Genomic DNA, 14,911 nt, shown 5'->3' on the forward strand with positions numbered 1-14,911 from the left:
TCCCTTGGCTAACTGTTCTGGGTTTGGGGAAACACACTAATTTTTCTAGGTCATTAGAATCTCATTTTGTAGCATTCTAATCTACTAAATGGTGCATTGGAAGAATTAATGTGATCCCTTAAATGTTTTACTTAGTCTTAAGGAGCAGCTCATTGATCAGTAGCATCAAACTAAGTACTCACTTGCATGAAAACAAAGTTATAATATTTGGATATTTATGAAACTGAAACTAATGAGGATAAAGTTTTTTCATAGATATATCTAGTTAGCATTTGTGACTGTAAAGATAAGGGTGAGTGCAAGTGCAAATTACGTACATTTGGAGTAGACAGAAGTGGGATCCAAATCCAGCTTAGATCTAGTCACTTAGTAATGGTGAAATACCAAACTTGGCTGATCTGAGTCAGGATATAGGCAGAGTTACAAGAAAAGATATCCAATAAGGTTGGTCAAAGCAGATTACAGGAAGAGTCACAATATGGTTCATGATGAAATATGAAGAAATCTGAAAAGGGATTGAACAAATGGTTTTGACAACTTTTTCTTGGGTGGTGGGACAATGCTACCCTGATATTAGTACACTGCCTAATTCTTCACTTTAGGGCCTCAAAATCTTCTAGGCTGATATTCTTTACCATAGGCATACTGTAAGCAGAAAATTATTCTTAGCATAGATGGTAGGCTCCCTAGACTACTGAAGTATAATGATTTTTCTTTTCCTTCACTCTTCTACCCCTAGACCTATCAGAGTCTTCACTTCTAATCTCATTCCTTCAGGATAGGGAATACCATTCCAGAACCCCATTATGTTTGATCTAGGAGATACCTTTATGATCATTCAGTCCAAGAATATTGTTTTTACAGAGAAGAAATTTAAGGCCCAGAAAAATAGATTATTTGATTTGCAGCATTTCATAAGTCATAAACGATAGGAACAGAATGGGCACTCAGGAATTGACTCCAAATCTAATACTTTTTCTAATAGGTCATGTTTCTTTTTCCCTTCCCCCTATCCTACACAAAGTATCTTCTCCCTGGCAAAGTAGAAATGGACTTCAGCTTACTAAGATCTTTTCACTGAAAACTCTGAACTAACCTCAGGGTACATAGTTGGCAAATGTTTCTTGCATCCATAAACCTTCCAGTCTAGAAGATACCTGAACCTTCCCTTTTGCTACTTGCTACTAACAGTACAAAAGGATTCATGTTTCATTCTTTAAATTACTTTGCTGTTTGGTCTACTTAGGGAGAAGAGTCATAACTATAGAGCATAGAAGATTAGGTCAAGTAGTAAGGACAAGTAGGAATCAGTCTTTTGAGGCATAGTCAGAAAGTGGATATTCCCAGAGGAACAGCAGGAAACTGTTAAGGAAATGTGCTGTCCACACTTTCTCAGAAGGGTAGTATTAACCAGTATATACTTCCAATTCCTTTCCCAGTCTTGCACTGGAATTTTTTCCATTCACTAGATGGATCCTCTGACTTTGTCTCAAGTGTCCAAGAGGCTCTTGATTCAGAAAACTAGACACTTCTAAAACGGTTCTAAAACCCTTGTAGAACCCAAAACTAATAAAGAATCCCCCTCCCCTGCAAATCTTTTCTGAAAGTAGCCCTATATGTTTGTTACTATTCAGAACAGGTTTCTTGGAAATGTCTTTGTCCTGTAAGATTCTTGAACTTCCATGAATATTAGCTGGGGAATAACTCTTAGCTACCTTGAATCTTGAAAAAAGGATCTGGAATCTTTACCTAACATTCCATCATCTATACCAAGTTGCATTCTTAGAACTAGAACACCTTGGAACTTGCTGTAGTTATTCCTTTAGATAAGAACCTATCTAAATGTCTGGAATTCTTAATATCAGAAAACATAGAAGAGCTTTATAAGATCAACCAAAATAACTATGAGATTGTAGGGTTGCAAAATACAAAGAAAATATAATGCATGTTACTTAATAAGATAACAATTAAAGAGAGATTACCAAAGCAAGGAATATTAATCTGGGTGAAAGTAAAAAATGGGAAAAGAAACTGTTATGTGAGGCTGTTAAAATTTGATAAATGAAATCAATAAAACACAAAATGTTCTCAGAATAAATAATTTAATTGTCTGTGAACTCCGAACAGTCTTTAAGAAGCATTCACTTCAAAAGATACTTTTATTCTTTAATAAGTGAGTTTATATAACACATGTATTTTGTATTCATATATAAAAAAGGTGCTTCCAAGTATTCAAACAGAAGTTTGCATTTCTTATGTGCATGTATAGGATGTTCCAAAGGTCTCGGTGCAATTTAAACTTTAATAGCCCAAATGCTTTTTAAAGGTCTATTATTCTTTTTCTTTGAATATTTAACTGTTTCATAATCATATATGTGTATTAATATTTCCAGAAAAAGAAGGCCCAGAGAAGAAGAAAACAAAAAAGGAGACTGGAAACAAGAAATCAACACCTGTTAGCATTCTTTTTGGTTACCCATTATCTGAACGAAAGCAAATGGCCCTTCTAATGCAGATGACAGCAAGAGACAACAGTCCAGGTGATGACTTTAAGTTCTATGTTTTACTCCCTTGATTTTCCTCAGTAATGTTTAGTCCTATGTTTATGCATTAAAATAAAAACTCTAAATGTACAAACCTTTTCCTGTATTTGCTTTTAGTATTTTGAAATCAATATGTCTATTTTTAATATTTTATTCACATTTTTATTTTTATATTTTACTTATGTTTTTATATCTTTAAAAATTAAAAAGCCTCTAAGAATTCTAAGAGGCTATGCTTTTATATTAACGCACTATCAGTAGCAGCAGAGTAAGAAAATTTTATGATTTTCTTTCAGTAGTACATGAAAAGTGCTATGTAATTTTTCCCTAATGCACCTCAGACTTTTTTCAAATTTCCATATCATTTCTAAATTTTTACATTTACATCCTTCAGTTTATTAGCTTCCTACTGATGCTATCTTGAAAAAGCAGCACGATTCTTTTTTTCCAGTTTTATATATCCTAAAAAAGCAAAAATAATTCCTTAATAATATATTATACCAATAGTTTTTGTACTTTAAATTTTGTTATCAAATCATTATATATAATTCTTAGGAGTCTTATTTACCATAATTTCTAATAGATATGAGTATACTTACAAATTAATCATCATTTCATAAAATTAGTGACAGCTTAATTTCATATCAGCACTTTCATGGATCCACTGAGTTATATTGAAATGAATACATCCTTCCAGTTGTGGAGATTATACAATCTATGCATTCCAATTCCTCCTGTGTCATTTTTGTCTTGAGTTCTTTCACAGACTTTTCCATAGACAGTTTATGTTCCAGAGACCATCCTTCATGCTTTTTACATTTTCTGAGGGACAGCAAAGCATGGGGAATAATGATCTGAACATGGAGTTAGGAAGCCCTGGGTTCTAATGCTGCTTCAGGCACTTTCTGAATAATCAGCCATAGGCCAATCACTTACTCTTTTGGAGCCCCTACTACCCTCTCCGTAAATGGGAACAATAGTAGCTATGGTACCTTACATATAATGTGATAGTGAGGCTTAAATGAGATAATATGTCTGTAATGTTTTTTGAAAACTTTAAAGTACAGGTATCTCTTCCACATTGTAGGATTTAGGGGCACAGTGCCCCCCCACTGGAAAATATGCGTAAAATTTTTTGGCCCTCCCTTTGCCCAAGAGGAGTCTGGATTTTTTTTTCTTTTATGGAGCATTTAAAGTACCTTACATTCATTTATGTGATATTAAACTTTTAAAGATTTCTCTACATTTCTAACCTTTGTGTGTTGTCTGTTAGCTTTCACACTTTATTCACAAACTTTTAACTTTTTATTCATTTTAACTTTAAAAAAGAAATTGTGTTTATTTATGGTATTAAAAGATAAAATATGTTGATGTCATATAATACTATACATATATTTTATACATTTCTGAGTCTCTAAGCTTTTTTCTGTATCATCTTTTGGCCTTGGTGTGTTGTCTGTAGCTTCTACAAAACTCCCCCAAAATTCCCATCTAATTTCTTATGCCAATTCAGAATATATTGAAACTGCAATGGGAAAAGTCTCAGTGTGGAAGAGATGACAGTACTGTGAGGAATGAGCTCAGGGAAGAGAGTGAAGTTGGCCATATAGATCTGAGAATTGTCTGCAGGGATGATAGTTAACTATCCCATGAGTTAACAAGGTTATTGAGAAAGAATATAGAGAAAGAAGAGAAAATAGTCTGGGATAAGACTTTTAAAAGTACCCACAGTCAGGAGGTTTCATGGGGATGATGAGCCAGCAAAGAAGACAGACAGATAGGAGACTAACTCAAAGAGGAAAATATCTCCAAGAGAAGAGGAAAGTAAACAGTGTCAGATGCAGCAGAGAACTCAGAAGAATAAGGACTGAAAAAGGCCACTGGATTTGGCTATTAAGGGAACAATGGTAGATCACTGCAACCAATGTGCTTCATAAGCTGTAGTTATCTTCATTGTACTCTTTTTATTTATGTTTATCATGAGCATCATAAGGCAAGATAACAAAATGGCCCATGAAATAAGTAAATCTTATAAAAATAAATTTTGTAAGAATATAAGTAACATCTTAATGTGGTTTAATAAAAATGAGCTTCACAATTAGAAAAGGAAAGGGAAAGGAATGATCATTTATATGGTGCCTGCCATCTTCTAAGCACTGGTCTTTATAAATATTACATTTGATCCTTGCAACAACCCTTTAGGGAGGTGCCGTTATTGTTCCCATTTTACAATGAAACTGAGGCTGACAGAGGTTAAGTTATTTGCTTATATGACTGGTATGTGTCTGGGGCTAGAACTCAGATTCTTCCTGACTCCAGCCCCAGGGATCTGCCCACCATAAGTTCTGGCCACCATAAACATTGATAAGTTGGAGAAAAACCAGAATGAAAAGATCCTAGAAATCATTGTCACATGAGGATGAATCGAAAGAAATGAAGGGTAGAGGGAACCAAGATGTCACAGTAGCAGGAAAAAGTAAAATAGTTCTCCCATAAAACTCTTCCACAAAATGATAAAAAAAAAAATGCATTCAACTGAATTCTGAGTGGGAAATCCTAGAAAAATTACATTAATTCATTAAAGAGAAAAGAGAAGTCTGGAGGACTTGCTATAGAGTCTAGCCTGTATTGGCTGTCCAGAGCATTCTCACACAGGGACTTCAAGGCATGAAGTTCCTGACTTGCACAGAGGAGCCTGACCCTATTGCAGGATGAAAGAGTAGTTCTTGCCATTCATCACCCAGTTCCAAAATTGCCCAGAATCTGGGCAAACCAAGGAGGGTACCTAAACCTAGGGATGACATTAGGTTGATGGAGCAGTCCACAGGCCCTAGACTGGGTACTAAATAAAAAGAAGTACACAGGCAAGCAGCATCTATTTTCCTCTAACTCTTGAAAGTGGAACAAGATCTCAGATCCAGCCCTTAGCTCAGCCTGAAGCCTATGATTAAATATCATGAAACTCAGACCAAAGGTGAGCCTATCGGTCTGTCTCTCTGAATATGCAGAGCTTTCCCCGAGTGATAGTAGCCAAACCAAGCATCAGTCTAATGGAATTCCAATCAGGGACAATTGCATAGAAGTGTTTCTCAGACCCAAACTACAGTCAGATCATTGTAAAGTTTAGACCAGGAGGGCAACGATCAGATTTTTCTCCCAAATCAGACCCCTTCGGAAGCACTGAAAACTCAACTCTCTCTAGTTCCTAGAATAACACAATACTCTGAGAAAGTAGCAGTAGGCTCCAAGAAAACTAATGCTCAGGCCAGACATTCTCTCTAGAAGTATACAGAGCTCATCTCTAACATTATTGGGTATGTCGTAGAGGGGATTCTTTTTTTTAGTATGAAATTAAGATGCCCTCTGCATTCCCTTCCAAGGCTAAGATTCTATAATGCTTGCATTTTTAAAATGTGAATTATAAAAAGAATGTACAATTGCAAGAACATAAATCAAGTAAAAGTTTATGGATATATGTATATAAAGACATATATAGATATATAGATATGCAAACTACATCATCAGAGTCAGCAAATTATATCTTGAAGGTCAAATCCAGCCGTGCCCCAGATTGAGCAGAATGGTTTTTAAATTTTAAAATACAATAAAATTTTACTTTATTACCTTGCTAGCTGGCCTACAAAAACAGGTGGTGGGCTAGATTTGGCCTAACTAACTATAGGTTGCTGACCCCCTCTATTCTATATCATTAGCATATTCCTTTTGTATACTCTTTCTTGAGTTAGATTTAAGAGTTGAATGCGTATGCACGCACATGCACACACACACACACACACACACACACACACAGACACGCAAAAGGGAGCTGAGAACTACTGGCCTAGATGCTGGCTTTACCAGCTACATAAAACATTTGAGATTAATCTACACAAATATTGGGGTCCCTTTGATGAGAATATTAGAAGTTAAAAGATAGACTTTTACAACCAATTATATAAAAGGCTTAATTTTTTTTATGTCATACAGTTGACTGAAAATTGTACAGATTACAAAATCCCACTGTGCTTATTTGCTATAAGAAAGCTTTTGATACATAGGGAGAAAATAATACATAAAATGCCTCCTTCAACAAAGTGATCCCATTCAAGTCAAAATAATATAATCTTTCTTGAACAATACGGATTTCTTGTTCAAAGTTCTAAGCCATATTTTAAAGATCTTATGGTTTAAAAATCTTATCTCTGCTAAATTCTACTCCATAGGTTCAACATGGTAAGTATAACTCCTTTGTGCCTTTTTCTATGCAGTTAATATACATATTTCTCATGAATCTATTTCAAAAAGATAAACACAACTTGATGGTGGTCTTTCTACTTCTATATTACCTCAGCTTTATGAATATATCATTTGGTTTGGCCATTTGTCATTATCTTTCATTCTCCTTTCATGGCCAGTCTAACTCTTTTTATGTCTATACAAATGATCAGTAATTTTGTACAAAATTGTAATGTACAAAAATGTAAGGGAGAAAAAGGAGTTTGGGGGTTCAGTATATTAAAAGATGGTCGCCAGAGGATTGAACTATTATCAGTCCTCAATTAAGAATAATCTCAAGTCAAAATTGACTTTTATGGAAGTTTATTTACAATTAAGAGGAGAGAGAGGAAATAGGGAAATAAGAATCTAACCCAGCAGGTAATTTATTACAATCCTCAAATTAATCCAGGTAGATCTTAACCCTCAGCTGAGAGGCCTGGAGGTGAATGGAGCAAACTTCATTCACAGAGTCTACTAAAAGAAATTTCTTAAGAGAAGTTCAGGAAGATTCAGTCAGTCTTTAAACTTACCATGTGGAATTCAAACAAGATATTTAAATAATAATATTAATAATTTAAATAAGTAATTTTATTTTATGTCATCATTGGTAATATACTACAAAATCCTTATGGCTGACACATAGCCACATTAGCTAGAATATAGGTTTCATAAAGGAAAATATTAAGGTAATTGTGGAAGGTACAAGTTCAGAAGCAGTTAACACCCTTCTTGGCTCCTCTTATACCTGATACTTTAATGTAATATCTTTGTCATTTTTCTACCAGTTATTTCATAGTGCGTCTTTAAATCAATTCAAAAGATCTTTGATAACCCTAAGAGAAAATCTATTAGGTATAGTTAAACCAGCTTTCAAAGAAACTAAGTATAGAGTGTCATGAGAAGAAGCAATACTCAGTTCTTGGGATAGTATAACAAAGCTTTCATTCCTATTGAGGTTTCACTAACATTTGTTGAAGTATTCTAACATCTGAGAACAAAGCAACAAATTTCTTAAGTCCCAGTTTTGAAAAGCTTTGACTTTCTTTTTAATTCCAGATTCCACCCCAAATCATCCTTCACAGACGACACCAGCAGCACAAAAGAAAACTCCCAGTTCCTCATCTCGACAGAAAGATAAAGTTAATAAAAGAAATGAGCGTGGGGAAACACCTTTGCACATGGCAGCTATTCGGGGAGATGTGAAACAAGTCAAAGAATTAATAAGTTTAGGGGCAAATGTGAACGTGAAAGATTTTGCAGGTAAGGTGACAATTCAAATTTAATATAATTGTACCAGAATATATAGTAACAGTTTCTATTTATACTGTCATTTATGTCAACAGATATTTGCTTCCTTAATTTTTAATTTTAACAAGCCTATTGCAGAGAACTAATGGCTAAGGTGGCTGTCTGAATAAGGCAGACAACCCAGATTCCATATACTCCTTGCAGCAGAAACCTAAACATAGCACCAAAACGAGTACTGACTAAAAATCCAATGAGAAGCTACATCTCCTTACCCCCTGAACTGCATAGAAAGGCAGCCAGAAACCAAAGAAAAGAGACCCTACAAAAAATGCCATTAGTAGCATAAACAAAGCAACCTTTTGGAACAAAAAGAGATATCTGTATCTACAAGAGTATGTTCTGAAGCAGCAACAACAAAGGACTCTTACAAGAAAGCCCCAGAGTAATCAAAATATGGTATGGACCTTGGAAACAAAGAAGCCTAGTAGCAACTGCTTTAGGCATGACAGAATTCAGCTGGAACATCTCAGCCTCAGGGACTCTGAAGTCCATTGTATTCAGTCACCAAATGCCATAGAGGGACCCCAAGGATTCAGCCCTCTGAAGAACCTCAAGGACGGAAAGGAGCCTACCATCACTGCTTCTAGTGCAGGCATGCCATGGGAGGTAGAAGTCAGCTCAGAAAATCAGGTATTCTAGTCTGGGTCTGACTCAAGCCAGACCTCTGGTAGTTTTGATTTGATATTGGAACAAAATGAGACATTCACAGGGCATTCAACAGTTAACAAAAAAGATATTTACTTAGCCATAGCAGGAAAAGCACATTCAAAATGATAGACATTGAAGAGAGCTTAAGTTTATTTAGATGAGTGACGTTGCCTTGCCTGAATCATGGTCAAGTAGCCCAGAATCAGAGTGAATTTGAATCTCCTATGGCTGCATTGCATTCAGGCAATGTAGAAGTATCATCAAAAGTCTGAGCTTTTAGTCCCCTGAGCTAACCAAGTTTCAAAAACAAAACAAAACAAAAAAAAACAACCTAGCCTAACTTACAATGGAGGAGGGGTTAGGATTTTGCTCCTACCATTCCAGGTGACCCAGTCAGAACTACTCAGGATCTACCACCTCACCCATGAGCACAGAAAGAAGTGGAACTTAGCTCTGGCATAAAGCTCTAATTCAAGAACTAAGGCTGAAAAAAATGAATAAATAGAAGACAACAATCACTTAACAAATTATGAATCTAGTAATTCCTAAAAATTCAACCAAGATGAGGAGAGTATTTTTCAAAAGCTATAAGGAGAGATAGATTCAAGGGGAAAAAATTGAAGAAATAAAGCAGGAGATAAAAAAAATGAAGTAAATTCTGAGGTAAGGAATTAGGAGACTAAAAAGCTTAGCATAGAAAATAGTAAATGTGATGAAACTAATGGATTCCCAGAAAAATAGAATAAATTTTAAAAAATCAACATCTCAAAATGTTAAAATGTATATGCTATCAGAAACAACTAACCTGGGGAAAATGTTAAGAAGAGATGATTTAAAAATCACAAAAGGGGGCAACTAGATAGCTCATCGGATTGAGAGCCAGGCCTAGAAACAAGGAGTCCTAGGTTCATATCTGACCTCAGACTCTTCCTAGCTGTGTGATCCTGGGCAAGTCACTTAACTCCCATTGCCTAGCCTTGAAACCAATATACAGCATTGATTCTTTTTGTTATTGTTATAAAAATGGTGAAAGGAGCATTTTATTTTATTTTTTGTTTTTAATTGACAATTTTTATTTAACTAATTAACTTAGAATATTTTTAATGGTTACATGATTCATGTTCTTTCCCTCCCCTCCTCCTAGCCCACCCTCAGTAGCAAAGGAGTAATTCCACTGGATTTTACTTATGTCATTGATCAAGACCTATTTCCATATCATTAATATTTGCATTAGGATGATCAATACCGCATTGATTCTAAGATGGAAGGTAAGGGTTTTTTTAAAAAGAGAGAGAGAGAAAGAGTAATAGGTTTCAGCCTTTCTAACTTTAGGTAAAAATTGTAATGCAGGGTTGCTGCAAGAATCTCTTGCATTTGCAAAACTAACAGAAGCAATCCTGACAGTTGGGGATGGAATGTTGACCCAGCATGGCCAGTGGTCTCATGGCAAAAATTTTTGGAGCCTGGGACTATAAATATTCCTGCAGAACCAACTGTGGGGCTTTTGGATTTTGGCTTTTGGCTTTTGGGCCTTTGGCTGATTTCCCTTGACCTCTCCCTTGACATCCTGCTACCCCCTGGATCTCCCCATTAGGCCCTGGGAGTAGGGAATTTGGTGGGTGGAGATCATGGGAACTAGCTTCTATAGACAGGCAGGGACAACCTTAAACCAAGCCATCACCTCATTTAGTATCTGCTATTACATCAGAGCAGTGAAATTTATCCCTGGCTGAGGGCTGGCTCCCTCAGCCTGACTTCTACCTTCCATGACCCTCCCCCCCTCCCCCATCACTGGCCTCAACCTTACAAATTAGTTGCCAGACCTTACCCTCCTCCCTCAGCTTACCCTTGGCTTTAATAAACCCCTTTGGCATTTATTCAAAGAGCTTCTGGTGATTCATTGTACCAATAACTAGGGCAAAGGCTGAAAGGAAAAGAATAACTTTCCTTTATTTCCTAAGGGCTAAACCAGGCATCCATCTTGGTCAGGAAGTGAATCAGGTTTCACTTCCTGTAGGCTGGGAATTGCTCTCCAGAAGGGAGGGGCTCTTTACTCCTCCCTTCCGGGGAGCTTTAGAGATAGCAGGGAGGCTGAATAAAACCTGTCAGCCAGGCCCACACAGTCTCTGGCTGATCCAAATTATCCTGTACTAAAAAGATAGCCTCCCTGCCTAAAAGACTCAACTGAGACCACCCAGTGCCCTCAAATACAAGTCAAATATTAGCCTCTTTAGCAACATCATATTTCCCTTACAAAATCCAACCCTCCAATTCAGTTGGTCTCCAAGCTGAGGTGTGTCAGAGATGGCTGATGAGATAAGAGAACAGCCAGAGAGCAAGCCTAGAGAACCATTTAGTTAGCAAATCACTTAACCCCCATTGCCTAGCCCTCACCACTTTTCTGCCTTGGAACCAATACATAGTATTGATTTAAGGTAGAAGTTAAGAGTTTTAAAAAAAAAAGTCACCGGAGTAAGCCAAGTTTTTTGTTGGTTTTTTTTTTTTTTAACATTTATTAATGTTTATTTTTTAGAAAAGTTAACATGGTTACATGATTTATGCTCTTACTTTCCCCTTCACCCCCCCAACCTCTCCATAGCCGATGCACATTTCCACTGGTTTTAACATGTGTCATCGATCAAGACCTATTTCCAAATTGTTGATAGTTGCATTGGTGTGGTAGTTTCGAGTCTACATCCCCAATCATGTCTGCATCAACCCATGTATTCAAGCAGTTGCTTTTCTTCTGTGTTTCCTCTCCTGCATTTCTTCCTCTGAATGTGGGTAGCATCTTTACCATAAATCCCTCAGAATTGCCCTGGATCATTGCATTGCTGCTAGTACAGAAGTCCATTACATTCTATTTTACCACAGTGTATTGGTCTCTGTGTACAATGTCCTTCTGGCTCTGCTCCTTTCACTCTGCATCAATTCCTGGAGGTCTTTCCAGTTCACATGGAATTCCTCTAGTTTATTATTCCTTTTAGCACAATAGTATTCCATCACCAGCATATACCACAGTTTGTTCAGCCATTCCCCAACTGAAGGACATACCCTCATTTTCCAGTTTTTTGCCACCACAAAAAGCGCAGCTATAAATATTTTCATGCAAGTCTGTTTATCTATGATCTCTTTAGGGTACAAACCCAACAGTGGTATGGCTGGATCAAAGGGCAGGCATTCAAGAGTAAGCCAAGTTTAGAATGTATGGTGACAGCTGCAGGAAGCCTAAGTGGCTTAAACCAGAAGTAGCCAGAGAGCCCAGCACCCTCCTTTGCCCCTTCTTGGCTAATCAGTGCATAGGAAATGCCCAGCAGAAAGCTTTCACTGAATTCCCTCATTAGAATATATCAGAATGGTGGAAACATCATCCAGGGGGAATACAAGTACGGGAAAATAGTGAAAGTACTCCTGATAAAAGACTGAGAAACCAGCAAATCCAGAGGATTTGCTTTTATCATTTATGAAAGTCTTGCATATGCTAGGGATGCTACCAGAGACATGAATGGAAAGCTTCTAGATGGAAAATCAAAGTTGAACAAGCCACCAAGTCAACATTCGAAAGTGGTGGTAGGCATGGGCCACAACCTCCACCAAGAAGCTTAGGCCCTCCAAGAGGCCTTAGAAGAGGAGGAAGTGGTGGAAGATATATGGATGATAGCAAATATTCTCTTAACCTCAACAAGAGATCTTCCATGGGACCTCTTCTAGTAAAAAGAGGCCCACCACCACCAATGCTGTCTCAATGTTTATATGTCACCGAGAGATGATGGATATAATATAATACTGAGGACAACTATTGTAACAGAGGTTATCAAAGTTCTCAAGACAACAGAAATTATGCATCATCTCCATGAGATTATGCATACTGTGATTATGATCATTCCAAACCACACAATGACTTTCTATCTAGAGGCTACAGTCATCATGATGGCTGTGGTGGCCATGATAGAGACTGTTCAGAACACCCTGATGGGAGGCTCCTACAGATATTCATATGAGCATTATGGTAACTCACATAGTGCCCTATCTGCCTGAGGGCCCCTGCCATTTTATGGAGGGAGCAGTTGCTATGATTTCAGTCAAGATGGATATGTTGGAAGCAGGAAAAAAATTACTCAAGTAGCATAAGTGATATCTACTCAATTGGTCAAGGAGATCATGTTGGCCAACAAGATAGAGGACTTCCCCCTTTTATGTATAGGGGATACCCTCCTCCATGTGAATCTTAGAGCAGCTCAAGCCTCAGAAGCACCAAGAGGTGGCCATAGCAGAAACCAGTCTGATAGAGGAAGAGGCAGAAGTAGATATTAAAAAAGAAAAACTTAAGTTTTTGAGTCAAAACTCCTTAAAAAAACACAAAGCAAGTGAAACTTGTTCTTTGTTACCAGAAGACTACTAAAAAGGAATCAAAATTGTTTTTACTTTTTTTTAATTGCCTATAAAGTTCCCCTCCATGGTTTTTATGTTTCTGTGAAGAACAAGTTAAAATAATATTTAGTTTCACTTCAGTTTTATTTCTTTCCAAAAATTAGATGTTAAATGTGTAAACTTTGAGCTCTGTGTACTAATATTTTAAGTTTCAAAGTAAAAAAACGTTTCTCCAAAAAGCTAAAAAATCAAAAGCACCAAACTCACAGAAAACCCCTCCTCCCCCAAAAGCCTGGATACTCTATTTCAAGAAAAAAAATTGCCTAAATCTATTAGAACTTGAAAGCAAAGTGAACATAGGAAGAATCTACTTATAACTTCTAGAAACCCCAAAAGGAAAAATTTAAAGCCACTATAAAGAAAATCAAGGAACTGCTATCAGGATAAAAAAAAAAAAAAAAAAACTGTCACCTTTAGCCATAAAAAACAGCAGATCTTGGAATATAATGTTCCCACAAGATATATAGGCTTACAATCAATGATAAATTACCATACAGAGATGAGTATAATCCCACAAGAAAAAAAATCAATCTTTAATAAATTCAAGGACTTTTAGGCATTCCTGATTACAGACCAGAGCTAGGAAGAAACTAAGTAAAGCACTTGAAACTAAGGGAGTGTTCATTAATTGGGCAATGGTTGAACAAGCCATTGTATATAAAGGTAATGGAGTATTATTGCAATTTAAGAAATTATAAAAGATGATTTTTTAAAAACTGGGAATACTTGTATGAACTGATACAGATTCAGAAGAATAATTTAGATAATATCCATAATATTTTACAGTAAAATTGCTTTTTAGTAATTATATTATAGGTTCATAAGGATAAAGTTAGTGATTTGCTTTGTAGCATGCAGCCAAAGAGCCAAGGCTAGAATTTAGATCTCCTAACTCTTACATTAGAACTCTAATCAAAGCAACAATTAAAACTCCAGAGAACCTATGATGAATGTTACCTCCTGACAATCATGCATAAAGAGAGCTCTATTTTCAGACATGACCATTTGATGGGGTTGTTTTGTTGTTGTTTGACAATGCTTATTTGTTACAGGTTTGTTTGGTTTTTTTTATTGGGGAGATTTGGTAGGAGACAGAAGGGCTAGCAGTAAGTGATGTTTCCCCAAGAAAAAACTGGATATTGAAATAATGCACGGAAGAAAACAGAATGTAATTCAGAAGGAAGCAGAGACAAAAGGGAGAGCTTTGAAATTAGGATATTGAATTGATAGCATATTTTTTTCTTAAAGCAAGCTGTATGGAATATAGAAATTCACTTTCACATGCAATCCTTTCCATGCTTGTTTTGGAGTTCAAAGTAAGAACTAATTTTTAAAAACATTATAGAATGAAAAGATATCAATCAAAAAAAAAACACCCAGAAACATAGAACTTTAAAAATCAGAAGGACTCTAGAAGTCAGGTGGGTTAGAAACACCCAAATGTTTCCACTAGTTAGTCTATGAGTGGTCAAAAATCCATATATTTGTGATTTTTTTTGGCATTATCTTTATAATTGTAATTACTAAGTGATCTAAAACTGCCAACATATATTATGCTAATAAAGTATACATTAATAGCAAAAGGGAGATGGGTAAGTTCTATTCATATATTGCGTTTAATTCAGGTTGGAGAAAAGTCTTCCTAAAAGCCTCAGAGATATATCCTGGGGTCAGATGGATTGTATTGGACCTACTTACTAAAT

The 14,911-nt window shown here is 36.2% G+C and overlaps 1 protein-coding gene and 1 pseudogene across 1 annotated transcript in view; both read left to right on the plus strand.

The window, feature by feature from the left end:
• Positions 1-14,911, plus strand: part of ANKRD12 (ankyrin repeat domain 12) — a 225,126-nt gene that overhangs the window by 137,835 nt on the left and 72,380 nt on the right. Inside the window, exons 6-7 of the mRNA XM_044683126.1 lie at positions 2,394-2,540; positions 7,878-8,081. Of these exons, the coding sequence (XP_044539061.1) occupies positions 2,394-2,540; positions 7,878-8,081 (351 nt within the window). The remainder of the gene's footprint in view (positions 1-2,393; positions 2,541-7,877; positions 8,082-14,911) is intronic.
• LOC123232560 lies at positions 12,084-13,924 on the plus strand (annotated as a pseudogene).

The sequence above is a fragment of the Gracilinanus agilis genome, chromosome 1 (assembly GCF_016433145.1).
Source record: "Gracilinanus agilis isolate LMUSP501 chromosome 1, AgileGrace, whole genome shotgun sequence".
In the NCBI taxonomy this organism is placed as follows: Eukaryota; Metazoa; Chordata; class Mammalia; order Didelphimorphia; family Didelphidae; genus Gracilinanus; species Gracilinanus agilis.